At 46.2% G+C, this 18,426-nt stretch overlaps 1 protein-coding gene across 1 annotated transcript in view; it reads right to left on the minus strand.

Annotated features, from left to right (window-relative positions):
* VPS53 (VPS53 GARP complex subunit) overlaps positions 1-18,226 on the minus strand; it is a 64,603-nt gene extending 46,377 nt beyond the window's left edge. The window contains exons 1-4 of the mRNA XM_014953328.1: positions 18,117-18,226; positions 15,255-15,335; positions 14,136-14,185; positions 13,193-13,259 (exon numbers count right to left, since the gene is read on the minus strand). Of these exons, the coding sequence (XP_014808814.1) occupies positions 13,193-13,259; positions 14,136-14,185; positions 15,255-15,335; positions 18,117-18,200 (282 nt within the window). The 5' untranslated portion in view covers positions 18,201-18,226. The remainder of the gene's footprint in view (positions 1-13,192; positions 13,260-14,135; positions 14,186-15,254; positions 15,336-18,116) is intronic.
* Between the last annotated feature and the right edge of the window lie 200 nt (positions 18,227-18,426).

The raw sequence follows: 18,426 nt of genomic DNA on the forward strand, positions 1-18,426 counted from the left end.
CTATTAAGCAGCAACTGTCCTGCGTATTCTGAGATTTGGACGGGTCTGTAGAAAAAAAAAATCAACCTGAAATTCCTCACAGATGCCAGTTGGGATGTTTCCCTTTGCTTCAGCACTAATGTTAAATGCGAATTTCTCCGTGTGATCCTGGGGAAGTCAGAGCTGCTGAATTCTCCAGAAGAAGAGATGAGGATTTAGCCAGCCAACAAAAAGATTCTCTGAAAAGCGATGTTATCCTCCTTCGGACCCAAAGCCAAGGCAATCTCACAAATCTTGTGATCAGCTCAAGCCAACTTAGGATCTCACTCACGCAAACCACGGGGAGGCAAAGCATGGAGGATCGGCCATAAGGACCTGGGAGGTCCTACACACCCCACAACACAGCAATGCTGACAGGCAGCAGGACCACCCCAAATTCCCAACTAGCCCTACGCTCACTTAGACCCATCTCTGAGCCCATTCCCCTCTCCTAGGGCTAATTTTTCAGATGCAGGCTCAGACAACAGCCATACCAGCTCTGCTTGGCACGAGTGCCAAGGCGAACTCCTCCAGCCACTCACCACAATCCTTTCACCTGGGGGTGGCATCTCTAACCTGCTTTTTATTTTTAAAATAGGAATTCCTATTTTAAACACCAATAAACAGCTCAAAGCCATTTGTTCTTGGCAGCCTTCAGCAACCAAGTTCAGAGCAAACATTACCACGGGTGAGGATTTCCATCTCAGGTGTTACAGGTTTTACACTAAAATCCCCATCCACAAAGGGAAAATTGTCTTATCTGTTTTCCTCACGAGACAGAATATTAACTACTTCAACACAGGAACCTTTTCCAATGTTACTGCCCATAATTTATCAAGTAATGGCCCAAACAAGGATTTCTAGCTGCCCGCATATCTGCAGTTTCTCTTTTGCTGTTAAGAAACCACACTCCATCTATTTCTCTAGCAGGTCACGGTGCTATTTAATAATATTGTGACAAAAACCAGCAGAGACTATTTACAGGAAACAGGTTTACACCTGAAGAACACGGTCCTGCTGCTCTCTGCCCTGCTCCCAGTGGAAACCAGCACACACAGCAAACTCCCCACCTAAAATCCACCCCTGGAACACTGACCAAAGTGAAATGGGCATTTTTTTTCTCGTACACTTAAAACTGCCAAAAATAAGGTGAACTGGTGTCATCACCTGGTCCCGATACTTGTAGCTTTTACCTCCTTACAGAGTCTGGAAAAACACAAGTGAGACAACATGGGCTCTGCCCCTGTGTGATGAATTAAAGAACTGTGGTCTCCCACTGCTGTGAAAGATAACATGGGGGGAGAGACACACCAACAGCTGCTGTTCTGCTCAAGTTCTGTATCACACCTCTTAGAGAAGGGGATACGTTTCCATAACTGTTAAAAAAAAACCCAACCAAAACCACAGAACTCAACAGCAAACTTAACAAACTTGAGTAAATCAGAAGGGATCACAAGCACTCGTTTCTTTTTTTAAAACTTGCTTCCAAGTATTTGCTTAGCCATTAAAACATAAATCTTTCGCTACTCTCCTAAAAAAAGCTGCATATTCCTTATTTGAGTCAGAACACACTAATTCATCAATGTGCTTCTTTTTTATATAATTTACATTTAGAGATGAGGACGTTTCTTCAAACATACATAAGGTTTCCTGGAAGTACCACTGCATGAAAATCTATTTCTTTAAGTCAGGGGCACTGTCAGGCAGAGCTGATGGGAAGTTCAGAACCGAATTAAAAGTGTTACTTCTTGCACAAAGCCTACAATTAAACTCTCTTTTGGTTCCTTTTAAAGAACCAATGAAACCTTTTTGGCTATTAATACTCCAACTGCAGCACCTGAAAGTAAAAAACTGCACGCGGAGTAAGGAAATAAAACTAACCAATAATGGAGAAAAACCTTCACCTTCCTGGTCACCATAAAGAGCAAAAGCAAAGAAATACAAACTTCAATTTGAAGAAAAACACTTCATATTTGATAAATGGTGTTCATTATTAAGCGATAATAAACCGATATCTAGGGTAAACCAATATCTAGGGAAAGTAGGGCTGATATTCAAGTTGTAATACAGAAATTTATTAATGTAGCTAACGATTAGTGTTTCACCTGTAAAACGAGAGAGGGGAAACCACAGCCATGTTAAAGGCTACACTGTGATATTGGAGAGAATGCCTTTCCCTTCCCACTCTGCTCCCGTGAAGACAGCAAGTTGTGAATTTTACACGCCTTTTCTTACTGCTTTTGTTAGTATTTTACTAATAGATGGTTTATTTTGGACAGAAATTCTAAAATCAAAACAGTATCAAGAGAATAGGAATTGTTTTTAGTCCAGAATAACTGGTTTACACGATGAATGACATCCAATAACTTTACATCTGTGGCTCGATGCAGGGTTCGCCTTGCGTTACTAATTTATTGGTTTCCTCGTCAGTGCAACTGGGAAACATGTAAATGTACACACCCCCAAGCAGTGTACAAAAGTTAAGTTATTGCGTTTCCTCTCCTACAACAGCAGTTCACTTCAGGGGCAGAGGACCAGGAATAAATAAAGAGGCTGGATACATAATCTGTTGTGGTTATACGAAACAAGGATGTTGAAATTAAGGTTGCGCCGTACTGGAAAAACACCATATGACTCCAATCAACAACTGAGCCTGCAAGCTACAATTAACCCATCAGCATTATTTATTAAACTTTATGCAACCTCTGAGGCCCCCGAACGCCAGGCAGCAGCTGAGAAATGCAGCACGGAGAGGGCTCGCCGGCCCGAGAGAGGCAGGGCCATCGGTCACCGGCATCTGAACCGCAGCCACAGCCTCATCCAGGCTTTTTCCGTGATGTTTGTCCCCAGGGTCCCCTGGCTGCTGTGACAACAGTAAATTTAGCAAAGAGGGCAGGACCAGCAATGGAGTGAGAGTCTCCAGAGGGAGTGCTCGATACAAGGCAGGCTTGGGCTGCGTATCGCTTTCCTCCTCCTCTGGTGTAGTGTGTCCCATCCTCTGCCCCAGCCTGGGTTTGGGAGCACATCCTGGATGCAGGAGGGGAGCAAGTGATGGTAGGACATGATGGTAGGACATGATGGCAGGGCACGATGGTAGGGTGTCTCTGCAGGCACTGCCCAGCTCCACGTGTAGCACCAGGGGAGGTACAGCCCCAGCACCCTAAGAAGTGGGGACCCAAACCACAGCTCTTGGCAGGGAAAACATCAGGTTATCTCCTAATTTAAGACCCTGCTGCATTTTTAGCCACCCCCGTTTCTCAGCCAGCATGTATTTAAGCACTGGAAGCTCCCCTGCTTGTGTGTTAACAGCAGAGATGAAATGCAGGAGATGGAGAAGCCACAAGTGGGATTTGGAAGACCCAGCTCTGAGCACGCAGCCAGACCCCAGGTAAGCTGGGCAGACACTGAGCTACATGGGTTCACATCAAATTCTCCAAAGCCAGAGGGAAAAATGTAGCACATGAATCAAGTAGAGCTCTTCAACCTTTTTCACCTTGTGATGCAACAGGAAAAGAATCCAAATGCACCAGTATAACACAATAGGGAGCAGAGTTAAACCATGAATCACTGAGCAAAAGACCGCCTAAAAAATAGCTTTGCTTGGAATAATCCCAAGCAACTTCTAAGGTCAGTCTGCACATCATCACTTGTGTCACCTTTTCACATGAGATCTTCCAAGCAGCAAAAAGGAGGAAAGAAAATAACTCAAGTGAGAGGCGGGACAAGATCACATCTAATTCATTAGATTTTGAAGTGATGCATCATTTAAAAGGTTATGTTCCAGCCATTTACAGTACCAGACTGGCAATAACACACACAAAACCAGCACTAGCAACGATACTCAAGCCAAAAAAACAATTCAGTGAATTCCAGCAGGTCTCTCTGCATCCCCCCAGCTGCTGCAGATGGACAGAGCCTCCTCCATCCCCCCAGCCCAGGTACGGGGCTGTCCCATCGCTCCATCCGGCCACAGCATCTCATTAAGTGGGTGTGTTGATTTCTAAACACCTCTTTATTCCTCTTCTCAGGAATCTTGTGCAAGCAAATAGGGAAGTACTTGGAAATATGCAAATAGAGGAATTGAGAGAGGGCAGTGTGTTACTACAAAATATCTCTGAATGAGTGAGGAAAAAAAAAAAATCAGAGTAAGTTTGCTTGCTTGGGAAACCCTGAGCTCGGGGACTAACTGAATTAACACCATTCTGTCCCCCGTAATGGTTAAAATACCTCGATAGTTTCCATATGCTCACTGGTGGTGTGCTACAAACGTGCTAGTTTTATTTGATTCTAGCCAATATATATTTCAATTGGCTGTTATTACTCACATCAGAAAGCTGCCCTCTACTAAGGATTTTATAGACACTTGACACATCTGCCAAATTCACAGCATCCAAATGTACTTTTAATGTTACAAATTGGGCTGTGGTCAGGATGCTGAGAATTTAATGCTCCTGGATCGCTCCCCACTCTTGAATACAGAGCGTTAATGCTTCTTTCATTTGCTGCCACACTTACAACCCAGATCAATGAAAATCTAGACCAGGACTAAAAATAAGCTCCCATCCCCAATTCTCCAAGGAGTCACAGCTGCAGAGATTTCAAAGAAACCCTCACACACTGTGACCAGCCTAACAATTTCTGCCACTAAAAACCTCATACAAATGAGTCCCTCCAGATTGAGGAAGGGTAGAAATACACTTTGATTCTCAGGCTGATTTCTTTTAAGAGAAAACTCTTAGGTTTTATAGCTAGGGATAAACCACTGCAGCTGAAGCGGAGAGGGCTTATCTGTCAGAGCAGGGCGACATCCACCGCAGCCGTGCCAGCTCACTGCAGACAAACCCGAGGGGCTCATCACACTTGGGTTTTGATTTCAGCAGATTTCTGCCCTAGGAGTTCATCAAATACCACATAACAACTACAATTGTCACTAAGGAATAGAGTTTTCTGTCATCAGCTCCAGTCCTGACCACTAAGGCTGCACAAATCAACAAAGCAGATTATATAGACCTTAGAGCACCTTCCAGTCCCTAAAGGGGCTACATGAAAGCTAGGGGGGGGACTCTTGATCAGGGATAAAGAGACAGGATGAGGTGGAACTGTTTTAAACTGAAAGAGGGAAGATTTAGATGAGATCTTTGGAAGAAATTCTTTACTGTGAGGGTGGTGAGGCACTGGCCCACGTTGCCCAGAGAAGCTGTGGCTGCCCCATCCCTGGAGGGGTTCAAGGCCAGGTTGGATGGGGCTTTGAGCAACCTGGTCTGGTGGGAGAGGCCCCTGCCCAGGGCAGGGGGTTGGAACTGGATGATCTTTAAGGTCCCTTCCAACCCAAACCATTCTATGATATCCAACACTGCACTAAGCTTAAAATTGCCACTATTGCCCTTCACTTAACCCCCCCCAAATCACACTTCAAAATCAAACCCCATGTTCTGAATAGCTGCACCAACACTAACACTCAGGGGATGAAGTGAGCAGTGATTTCCCAGTTGTGCTGGTTGAAACCTTGCAATTTAACTCCTGAACGTCACTTCTGCGCTTGTCCAACACCCTTCTGAGCTGTCACTTGCCCCTGTATCACCCAGCCCTGGTGATGGCACCATGAGGAAAGCTGGTGATGTGCTGTAGGTGAGAGTGGGTGTAGTGGTCTGGCTCCAGTGAGTAATTTTACACAAGTTTTACAGTCATGTATCTAATTTACACCAGAGTGGTATGGCCATTTAAATGCTAATTGTGTAAATTGCACAACCCTCTAGCAAAGCCTTGAGCTTGACCATGCTTGGACCTCACGGTGGGTTACTAGAGCTTCATCCCGTGGGCAGGTGAACAGCCACAGCCTCCCCCCACACCCAGCCCTGCTCACCAGTTAAACACTATTATCACGCAGGAAGAACGCCCCCGTGCAGACACTTATTATCTCCCTTATCACTCTTCTTTATTTCAGAACAGCAAAGCCCTTCACATCACTTGTGTTCACGCCCTGATGGCAGCTTCCTGTGCCCAGGACACATCTCAACTCCTGGGGCTTCACCTCCAGCACCCAACAACCCCTGCCCTCGGCTGATGGAGCCAGTGATGCAAACCCATTCCAGCACCCAACCACCTGGTTTAGTGCCCTTGAGAGTGCTGCATGCTAAATTTGCCCAGAAAGTCTGCAAATGACCAAGGGATTCCAGTTGATTTGCCTGCTGATGAGTTTGCATACTGGAGGCAGCGTTTCGGTCGTATTTGTAATATCAGAGCCACGCTTGAGGTCTGTGTGGGTCAAATTTAGCAACCGCTCGAGTTGCATCAGATTGTGCAAGATGAATTCGGGTTCAGGTTGAGACCTTAGAGGAAAAACATAGCTGGGAGGAATGGACAACCACACCACGAACCTACAAGTAGGGTTTTCCAAGTGGAAATGCTGACAGTTCACCTGCCGTAAGCACAGCTGGAATAAACATTACCATGCAATGAAAATGTGAGGCAACAGAAAAAGAAGAGAGAAGAGAGAGAGGAGAGAAAAGAAAAACCAACCATAAAACCAAAAAGAGATTCACATGAAGAAAAAAACATCTCCTGCCTGTTGTCAGGATTTCTATTTTCAGGCTGGGCTTCTCGCTTTGCTGGCATCAAAACCAAACAGCACTGGCTGTGGAACAGCCTGATGGTACTTTGCAGCTTGTGCTGCCTTCAACGCCACCAGCGAGGAAGTGTGACTTTGGCCAGCACAAAACACAAGCTTTTTTTCCATCCTCAGGCCACAGGACAGTGACAGGAGCATCCTCCACCTCTCTCTCCATCCAGAAGCACAAGGCAAGGTCAAACTCGGACTTTGCTCCTGCCTTGAACCAGGCTTTGCAGCAGATGGCAAAAGTTATGCCTGAGCTCTTCACACAGCTACAGATGCCAGTTTTCATGGCCAGTAGCCAGGAGGATAATAAACAGCACTATTTCTTCTTGGCGTGCCATTCACCTGAAACCCTTCTCAATAAACATGTTCTAGGCTACAGAAAACTCACTGTGTCTCAGAGATGGGAAGGACATTGTCCAACTGTCATAACTCACTAGGGAAATGACTCTAAATGAAACTCACTTTTGATTTATTTTGGCAGCTCAACTTCTGTTTATTATTCATTGGTTACAAAAGAATATTATGGGACTTTAATCATACGACTGGAGCCTTACAGAAACTGTGGCATGACCTTTTTTTTTTAAAATATATAAAATTACACAGCTTAAGACACAATATTTAACCCTTATCCATTCACCATCTTAAAATGTACTGAAATCTAACACTAGTCTGATCATATTTCAGAATAATGACCCATTCATCAAGAAAACCCAGGAGATAAAGCTTAACCATGCAAGAGAGAATGAATATAATTGAAAGATGGTCCCTACAACATTGGGGATTGTGACACAAAAAAAAGCCCTAAAATATTCTATAGACTCAGGCCTAATTAGTTATTAAGAGTTTATGGTGATTTGCTCCTAAGGCTCAGCAAAGGCAGTCAATGCTGTCCCAGCAGCAGAGGCACATCAGCACCAACCATGAGCCAAACCTGAACACTGAGGCCAAGGAAGCAGCGTGCAATTTGATGTCTGGACGCAAGAGTATATTTATATAAATAAATTAAAAAAAAATAAAAAGAGAAATAAAAGTGCCTACGGTAGGAGATCTGAAAGCACTGACTACCTTAGGTCAGTGTGAAACAACCTGCAGTCAAAAAAGCCACCTCCACACAAAGGGGTGGAGGTAAGAAGAGAGGCTGAAGCAACAGTGCTGCTTATTAAGCATGTTTATGCAAATAGTGCATAAAATCACCTCCCTGCCTGCCAGGCAGACACTGCCTGTAAGCCAGCACTCACAGAGCTGAGGAGGAGACAAGCCATCAACTCCAGTGACGCCAGCCACCCTACAGCTCAGGACACCACCAAACAGGGACTGGAGTGGCTGGGGTGACCCCAGCAGCAGGGGAGGACCATACTCCCCCCTACTCTCTGCCACATGCAGCACCTGCATCGCTCTCTTCTCCTCACCATCCATCTTCATCTCTTTCTTCCTCCCTAGATCAATTCTGCAAAGTGTTTCCTGCTCTTTATTTACAGTTAAAAAAAACAACAAACCAACAACGGTATTGCGCATACTTCCATCTATGACCTTGTCAAACCCAATAACCTGTGGGCATTTTTCTGTGCCAGACACATCCTTCTCCTTCCACAGCCTTCACCACCACCAGACACTGCAGCACACGCGCAGGGCAGGGAGTCTGAGCCTCCCCACAGCTGAGAGCCCAGACATTTATTTTCACACACAACGAGAAAGGACAGCACTGGTTACCAAAGGATGGGAGGGCTAATTGAACTGTCTGCTGCTGTGCTGGGTTCAGGCTGGGCAGCAAGAATATATTTGTATTCTTTAACCACAGCAGCTGCCATCTCTTTTCTTGCACTGCTGTAGTTATGAAAAAAAATAAATAAAATTTACTGTTCTCGCAGAGCAAAGAAGCAGGAGCCAACCAAAGCAATCCAAGTTATCAACCAGTATCTTTAGCAATGAGAAACAAGCAAGGCTTTTCCCAGGCCAGGAAACCTCCCTTTTCCCTTCTTGTTAACACTTAACTTTGTTCTAGCACTAATTGAGCCAGACTCTAATATAGGAGGAGATACTAAATGTCAAACTGATCTTTTCTTTACAACACAGGCTTTACTCATTCAATTGCAGTCAATTACTTCATGCACGTGTGCGCACAGGGCAGGAAGGGAAAGATGCACCAGAGATAACAGGAAGTAGTACTTTTTAAAAATTCAAATTATAAAACCACAAATCTTGGTATTCCCTTTGAATTCTTGATTCCTTCAGAAATAGTTTTTGCCTTTATTGACTCGGGCACCCACATCCAGGTTGCATGGATACTGCAAAGGGTTAAACTCGACTGCAAAGGCAGAGGCTACTCTATTACAAGGACAAAAGCCTGATAGGTGAAACAGCTCCAGCCAAACAACCAGTAAAGGCATGTCAGCAACTGTCAAAAAAATTACAGCAAGTCCACACAGAAGGTTTAGCAATAAACACAACTGAAGAGTGACAAATAAAAATGGAGTGTGTTAAACGCTCGGTGGAAAAATCTATGGGAACTTTTTATATGGCACCCTAAGGGCAAGAGAGGAAATTATGCCACAACTGGACGGCAGCTCTCAGCAAGGTCAGCCCAGACTCCAGTTCAACAGCAGCTCTGAGAAAAACCCTACGGAGGGAAAAAAAAAAGAAAAAAAGAAATGGGAGAGCACTGGCTCCCCAGAAACTGCAGGCACAGCTTGAACCGCGTATTGTTACAACTGAACCACAGCAGCTCCTGCATTCCCAGCCTCTCCCAAGGCATCCGAAATAGCCCAAGTCTGGGACTCCCAAGGAAAATTTGGTTACGCCCTGCAGAGGAATGTTCCACCCACGACTGTTGTTTCCTTCCATAAAAGGATCATTAGTGAGATAATTTCTGAAGTGCATGGTATTGTCTACAGATTTTACTGAAATATCGCACCAGGAAGGGGAAGCCAAATGAGCCAGACTATTTTAAGGTTTTTGCATTTGGAGGAAATTCTAGGGCAAAATTTCAAAAAGGCAGATGCTTTGAACTGGGAAACGTTACCCTTTGCGGAGAAGGGAGCATTCCTGTCTTTAGAGCTGCTTCAATAACTCTTTTGGGGCCACATCTATTTGATCGACCTTATTTTTAGATTTAGAATCTGCTTTTTCAGACACCTAAATACTATTTCATAGGAACATGTGTATGTGATCAAGGCTATTTGGGAAACAGCTTAAGAAGTTAAAGCCTGGCTATAAAAAGCTACTCTTACATCCTTCTCATACCTACAGTTCACCTCGAAGAGCTGCTCAATCATCTCGGCGCCCAGGTGGAGCACAGACATGTTATCCCCATCACTGCCACACCACCAGCCAGAAGGGACAGGAGACTGGATCACAGGGAGGACAAGGGCTGGATCTGCACCCAGGATTTTGAACTTGCTATCCCTAAGGTCTCCTTTTCCTTAAGGAGCATGGAGAGCACCTTCCCACAGCTGCATACTGCATATCCCCCCCTGGGTCTGACTGGGATTGAGATTGTTCTAACTGGGAGGATAACAGCAGTGCTATTCAGACGCGTCTCTGCTGGCAGCACTCCCTCACCATCAATGAGCAGCAAAACCTTACCCTGGTCTCAAAACCAAGGCTGGGCTCCCCTCTCCTGGACAGCTGCAAAGGTGCAGCTCTTAATAAGACTCTGTAAAGCGCTGTTCCTCCACACCAGAGGGAGAACTGCTTTACTCAGTTGGTAAATTACCCCTTCCCCAAAGGGAAAGCAAACAGTTAAAGGCTAAACACCTTTAATTTATCTTCTAGGAACCTGCCTGGTATCACTGGTCTCCAAACATGCTACCAAAAAAAAGAGATGATGGCAAAAAAAACCCCTGATGGCAGGTCTAAGGCCCCAGTGATTTGGGCAGCACTGGAACCAACAGCCTACATGTGAGATTCCCAACCCCTTGTTTGGCAGTTCGGGCTGGCGGGAGATGGAAAAGCCAAAGATGAGCTTCCTGAATCAGCTTCTGGATGTTCCCTCAACTGCAAGGGCAAGAGGGCTGGCAACCAACCTGTGTGCAGCTCTGCCTCCCCAGGCAAACATGAGAGCAGGGGCTCAGCAGGGAACCCCCTCCTGGCTTGCTCTGACCTAAAAAAAGAACTTTTTCTTTCTTCTACAACTGCATCTGAGGTTTATGTTTCCTTTGGAAGGAAGTCAGAGATTGAAAGGATGTTTATGAAAATGGTTATTTACTCTCCAGACAAGAATGGCTCCTCTAGCCCCGATACCACGCAGTCAAGGCAATTCTGGCAAACACTGATTACATTTTGTATAGTTGTTAGGAGAGAATGTGACCGAAGAAAATAGGCTTTTGCAAAACACTTTCCAGGTCCAATCTTACAATAAATAAACAAGATCCCAAGCTCCCACTGAAATTCAAGCCGCTGCAACGTCAGAGTTTATATACATTTTTATTTACAGCACAGACGTTGAAGGACACGATGGACTGCATCGTTCCTCTCGGCGTGTCAAGGGATGGAAATATGTCAAAAAACAGGAATGGCTTTTCAAAAGCTTGTGTGCTGTGAGTATTGTGTACTACAAGGCTACAGACATCACATACAGTAAGAAAGCGTTACAAATGGAAAAATGTATCTGGAGGTTAAACTTTTTGCTGTGGGTGGTTTGAAGCTTTGTTTCAAACCTATTGCAAAAGCTTGTTGCCAACTGTTTCTTTATTAAGTCAAGGTCGGTTTGCAACTGTGGTTACTACAATAAAATGCAATAACGATCGTCATCCTGCGCTTCCTAAGGAAGAGGTTCACAGGATGAGACTATCTATCCATGTGTATGCTTCAATCAAATTTTGCAGCGAAATATTGGTCTTGAGGATACAAATTTCCTCTAAATTTAATAAGAGTATCGGTAGAAGAAACTAATTTTATTATGGGATCAAACTACAATTACTACCAGAAAAGTACAAGCTCTGGTGTCCGTCTTAGAGCCTGCTTCTACCTTGCAAAGCAGCAAAGTGAGGGAAAAGGGGAAAATTCACAGCTAAATATGGGAATATTTGTGATTAACTGCAGCCCCAGGCCACTTGAAAGATGCCCTGCACAGACACGCCACGTACACATGCACGTTTGAAGGTTTTCACTTGAGAGGAGTTTAATTGGTTCCTTTACAACCAAACTAAACGAAGGGCTGCACAGACAGATCTGCCTCCCCGGTACTTCAGAGCAGGATACTGTCCAAGTCCGTCTGTACATGTTTGGAGAACTTCAAAGGGATTAAAGAGTGAGAAAGCACAGACATAAGGCAAAGCTCTAAACAAAGCTTGCCGAATCGCCATAGCACAGAGACTCTTGTTATCCCGTGAGCACAGCTGATGGCAGCACTGCTTTTGTTCATCTCTCACCACCTTCATCCTTGGGACCTGCAAGTCCTGTGGCTCTCTGGCCAATTCGCAGCCACGGCTCTTCTTGATCCTGCTGTTTTGTGGTCTGCTCTGTCACCCCAAATGGGCCCAAAAGGCTACAACAGCACCAGTTTTCCAATGATACCCGAACTCTCTAAGTACTGCACTAGTTTCCATTCCTTCTCCCTTTTCTGAAATTGCCTCCCCACTTGATTTCTTGTCTCATCCCTGCACAGTGATTACAGGAAGCACCACTCCTAGGTATGCCACATCCCAGTTTAACAGCAGTACTCAGGAAACCATACAAATACTAAACTCGTTCTGCTAGGAGAGGTAAGAATCTTGCATATTATTTTTTTTTAAAGCATTAAGAAGGCATAGAGAAATTAAATAATTCACTCAGGGCCACAGACTCTGTGGCACAGGCAGGATGAGCAATATATGCCAACGGCCACCGCAGCAAGAAGTGGAAAATACAGCCATGACTATCCCATCCCAGCAACCCCGTTTTAAATCTGGTATTAAAAAGATGAGTCAATGTTGACAATGAGGAAAGCAGCACGATCGATGACTCAAGACATTAACGTTCCTGACCTAAACCAGAACAGCCACAGGAAATACAGCAGCACTGGGTGATACCTCAAAATCAGATAACACATGGCCCGAGCTCAGCGCTCGCAAACACCGCAGCCACGGCCGTGCTGTTCAATACTTTACTCCAAGCAAACACATCTGTCAAGCAAAAGACAAGTGAAAAACTGATAGCTGAACAGGACACACGAGATGAACTGGCAGTCAGTCATCAGGCTTAGTCACCAGCAGCTCAGGACACTTCAGCAAACAGCCTGGTTAAAAGGCTAAATAGCCATTTATTGATCCTTGCTCAGAAGCAAACGTGCTTGGTACCTATTTAATCCTGTTCATTTTATCATTAGCTTCAGAGTGGCACAACCGCAAGCCTCCTGGTTTTGTTTTTGATTTTTAAATCAATTTCTTGTTTGCTTCCCTTTGGAAAGTGACCAGAAGGCAGGCTAGAGCAGCTGTTCGGTGAGCAGCTCCCAAAGCCATTAGTGGAAGAGACAGCAAAACACCTCCCCAACAATGAGAGGGGGTCTCTGCCTGCCAGAGCCATTCCTCAGTTTTAGCATGGCAAGAGGAGAACCCTTGGTGTCACCAGAGATGCACGTACCTGCCTGCCATCCTGTCCCACGTTGGTCTGTCCTCTCACTACAGTTCGGATGTTGTCATCCAACTTCCTGGAGAAAAGAATCCGTAATGTCAAACTCATTCTCTATGTGCCTGACCCAAATAATTACAGGAACCTTGAGAGCTACAGAACAGATTTAAAATAAAAAAGCTGGTATTCCCAATGCTAAACTCACTTTTTCCCCTCTTTCTCTGTAGGACATCACTATATTACATAATTTAATAGTCCTGTTGCAAGAATAAAATTCCCCCCTCTTTCTCTGTAGGACATCACTACATTACATAATTTAATAGTCCTGTTGCAAGAATAAAAATCATCTCCTAATTTAATCACGTCTTCTTGCATTTCTCCTCCCTTAAGCAATATTGTCAGTTTTCCCTTGTCTGTTTTCATTTCCACTTTCCACATATTAAAGTGCTGTCTCAATCGTTTCAGGCTGGTAATGCCAGACTGCACAGAAAATGTAAGTACTTCCTGCACACTTAGACTTATTTTGTACTTTTAGTACCAATAACGGTAACAAAAAGATACATGAGAGTTTTTACATTGCTACTTTGACCTCACAAACAGAAGAAATTCTCAGCAACCCAATTTCTGGGTAGCTTGTTCTCTCAGCCTTCAAACTGTACCAAAATTTGGTACTTGTTGATTCTTAGTTAATTGTTTTTTCAAAGCTTTACTTTGCAAGCCATCAGCTAAAATAACCTGAAAGGCATGTATTATACACTAGTGGCAAAGTATAAAAAAGAATTTTAATTACAGGAGTAGTTTTTGTCTCTGTCTCACTGTTAGACTTGAGAGAGAGCCTATTCATGCCTTTAAGGCAATTCAATTCCTATCAGCTGTAGTGCAAAGCCCGTGTGAAGCCTCAGTGACCACCAGACCACTTGCCACCCGAGATGTAATGAAATGGAGAAATATTTACCTTATTTTCAATCTGATTTTGTTCACAACTTCATCGATGTTTGCCAAAGACTACAACATGAAAAAAAAACGAGAAGTGAAACGAGGAACCTTTTTCTGCGACACACATCAGCTGTGATACCTAACACTTTCTCCTGCCTGGTGCTTTACCCAGAGAGCAACGATTTTGTTTTACAGACGGAGGTACCGAGACACTTCGCAACTCCGCTGCTCCTCAGGTCACATCATGAAGAGCAGCAGAAGACAGGGCAGGTCAAGGTGCAGCCCTGAAGGTCCTGGAGGCTCCCTGCTTCCCACCCAGCCCTGAGCCTGGTCTTGTCAGCAGAGCTGCTCCCGAAACGCCGTGGTGACAGTGACCTCCAGTGGGCAATGGGGACAGAGCCTTCATCTTCACCGGCCAAAGACCCTCCTGCAGAGCCCAGACACCCAGCAGAAGGCTAGAGGAGGCCTGGCTGCTGCTGGAGTGGGGGTATCACAGAGGAAACAGCTCACCACCACTGGCAAAGGGGAAAACGCCACACCAGCAAGCTGACTAGAAACAGCTGAAAGCCCAAAAAGCCGGTGCCTGCAGAGGAGCTGAAACACGATAAATGCTGGAGCTGCCTCACAACCCAGTTTTCAGCTGCAGAAACACCTCATTTTTCCAATAGTTTAGTCCAAAAGTGCCCCTGGGGCTGATTTGGGGAAGACAAAGTACGGATATGAGCCCAGGGCAATCTCATTCATTACATCTCAAAAGAAACAATAGGTTTCCAACAAGGGCGACTCTCCAGTGACATTTCACAGGCAACACCTGCCTTATTTGGCTAAAACCCCGGAGGATTTACCAATGATTAATACATGGCAAGTTATTAAATTTACTGCAAGAGAAACCTCTATATAGAAAACTAATTTATTTCTACAGATCAAAGCAGGACTTTTAATGCAGCAAGCACTTTGGGTGGAAAGAAACTACATAATGACAGTGAGCCTCGTGAGATGTGAGTTTAAGATGTGATTATTGTTATACTCATACTACCTGTGCTACTGTTAAAAGGAAAAGGCTTGTTTAAACATGCCATCAGTCACTTATTATCAGGTTACCCCTCACACCGAGGTCTGTACCACGAGTACTACTTACTTGCTCAGTGGGAAAGAGAGTATTAATATACTCCACGGCGTTGAAATCTGCTCTGTCCAGTGGATCTTGGCTGGGAAAAACCTGAAGGAGGAAAAAAACATACATTCAACAACACATCATCATTAATTTCTGCAATTTTACACAGTATCTACTACCTTTAATTACTTCAGCACCCACTTCCAATTGTGTTTCACAGCATTGGTCTATCAAGCATGCACAGAGAACAGTCAGGCCTCTGCCCAGGAGCAAAGCACCTACGTAAAATTCCTGTGGATATCAGCCTGGGTAAACACAGATAATATACATGCACGATTCCAAGTACAGCCCCAGCACAATCCATCAGGGACAAGGAATTCTGGAGACACACGAGCCATTAATTATGCATCCCAAACCATGGTGATGCTGTTGCTGTTATCTGCAAGGGAAACCCCCTGCTGAGGCATTGCCCTTATCTTTGTCGGGGCTTTGCAAGGCCCTGTGGTGAGAGATGGAGGATTTGCTTTCCACAGCCACGTAATAGGAAACATGAGGAATTAAGAAATGGTTGTACAAGTTCTCTGGAGACTTGGGTTTGCCACTTTCACATGAAAAAGAGAGAGAGAAACAGCAACTGCTGAGTGATTCTTCCTACCCACAGGAAAGGGGAAAGAGCAGCTGTGGTGCAAACAGATCTTATCTCTCCTCAGAAGTAGCGTAAACGATTGAAAAGCGATGGAAACAGCTGCCAGGCTTTGCTTTTTGTCCTCACAGACTAAAATACGCTGTGTTCCCCTCTCTGCTACCATATCCCTTCCATATTTATACAGCTCTGCGCTCCGTGGTCAAAACCCTGCCTAGCTCACACTGCAGCATCACCTCTGCACGTCACCCTGGTCCCATGCAGCACTTACAGTTTTACGTATTTTGGAGTGTAAAAGCAGTGATTTTGCGAGATCATTTAAACAGAAGCAACTTCTCCCTGAAACAGGCCTCTTCAGCAGCTGTCCCAAAGCTACTCCTGTGGCCAAGGAGAGGCAGGTGGCAGTTAAATGCTCACAAGGTCGTGCCCCAGTGAGGAAGGTGCTCTGACGTTAACCCACTTAACCCATCAGCACAACTGCAGCACCACAACCAGCCTGTCCTGCTCTGGGCTCACAACTCCTGCAGGTTCAATTAATCCCAGATCTCCACAAGAGCTAAGAGCAGCTGAAGCAAAGGGTGGGATGGAAGACAGGCTAGGTCAGGAACTCCACTCTCAAACCACAGATAGAGATCAATGCTGCAGGCGGCTGTACCAGCTGAAGTCGCTGCTACTCCCTAGTCTTCGTCACAGCTCAATCACAAATGACTACCCCACAATTTGTGAGGCACCAGTCTGCGTGTGCTTCCAACCCCATTTCAGGCAGAAGTCACCTGAGCCAGTTCTGCCCATTTAACTAGAACCTGATTAAGGAACACTCCTGGGAACAACAGGATGATTGGGTTGGTAAATGCCAGTGATGAAGTGATGAAAGGCAGGAGGTCACATCAACCTCAACCTATCCCCTTGCTCAGGATGCAAGTATTTACCTGTAGCCTCATTACCTGGTAAAATAACTCAGGGATATGGCAGATTCTGCACTGCTCGAAACCTCAAGTCAAGACTGTGTCTAAAAGATGTGTTTTAACTTGGAAAGACACTGTGCTTGATGAAAACATCATTAGATAACTCCAATTGGCTGTATAATGTTAGAAATCACACCAGGCATCTCTGGCTTTCAAACATACAGGCTCTAGAAAGTGCAGAGGATTCTTTTTTTAGACAAGTTCCAGGTCTCCTTTAGAACCTGGCATTTAATTCAGCAATTCTCAAGATTTCAGCAAAAATTCCCCAACAAGTTCACTGCCAGATGTGCCAACCCCATGCAAAGATAAGAGTCTTTGGGATGTCTCTTTCTTTGGAGCAGTAATATTCCAAGGTTGGCACAGCACCCACAAAGAAACCATGCTATCCTCCTCACCTTCTGGTGCTGGGCTTGAGATAGGGCATCAGCCACCACTGGTCTGCCCTGGTTCTTTCAGGAGAGGCCCCAAAAGTGACCCACAAGCCTCAATGCTCCAGAAAGCAAGAAAACTTTGTTAAGCGACGCTTTGAAAAACAGCTCCTGTTTCTGTCCACAGACTTCTATGACGAGAAGGAGCTCTGTGGACAGAAGGGTTGGCTGAAGTCAGTGCAAGCTCAGTCAGACTCCAACAGACACGTGACTTTACCCTGGTTTCTCATGGCCTTTTGCTGGGCTCCAAGCACCACAAAGGGTTTCAGGGAACACTGAAGGACTTGGGCCGGAACACAATATTGATCACAAAAGTCAAGCCAAGACTTATCCCGACTCCAAGCGAGTCGCAGGCCATTTGGCTCCATTAGGATGCTCTACATACCCAGTAACAAGGATTCAATGAAAAGACAGAGAAGAGGCGTGCCCTGGGAGGCTCGGTGATGGGGAAGCCATCAGATGAGATACGCTCGGCCGCAGGACCAGCCCTGGCACCGCGGCGGAGGGTGACAATCCCCCGGCACTGAGGTGACCCGGGGGACCCCAGCCGGCGGCCAACGCAGCCCGGGGACACCGGCAGAGCCCATCCTCCCCGGAGGCTAAAGGAGCTCTCCCCCCACTCCAAGCACCCGGGCCGCACCCGCCCCGAAACACGGACAGCTCGGGGCTCTGAGGGGCCCAGGAGCGGAAGGCGCGGAGCCCGCTGAGGGACCGCAGGGCCCGGCAGAGCCTTCACAGAGCGGGCAACCGGGCCGCGCCCACACCCGGGCCCCTCACGGGGCTAGGCCCTGCCGCACCCCAGAGCCCAGCCGGCCCCCGCACGTCCCCGCGGCAGGCCGCCCCGGCGCACCTGCTCGATAGCGGCCTGCACAGCAGGGGCCAGCTCCAGCGCCGCCTCCAGCCCGGCCGCCAGCTCCGGCTCGTCCTCCTCCATGGCGGCCGGCCGCTTCCGGGCCGCAGGGCACGCCGGGATACAGGAGGACACACCCTCTCCTCCGCGCCGGGCATGGGGGGCGTGGCCTGGAGGAAAGAGGGGCGTGGCTTGATTGGGCGGTGTCTCCGGGGAGGCGGGGCTTGTGGCGGGAGGGGGCGGGGCCTGCCGCCCGGCGGTGCGGGGCGCGGCGGGAGCGGCGGGGCCGGTTCCAGCCGTTGCCCGTCCG

Source organism: Calidris pugnax, unplaced genomic scaffold (genome assembly GCF_001431845.1).
Source record: "Calidris pugnax isolate Ruff unplaced genomic scaffold, ASM143184v1 scaffold133, whole genome shotgun sequence".
Taxonomy (NCBI): Eukaryota; Metazoa; Chordata; class Aves; order Charadriiformes; family Scolopacidae; genus Calidris; species Calidris pugnax.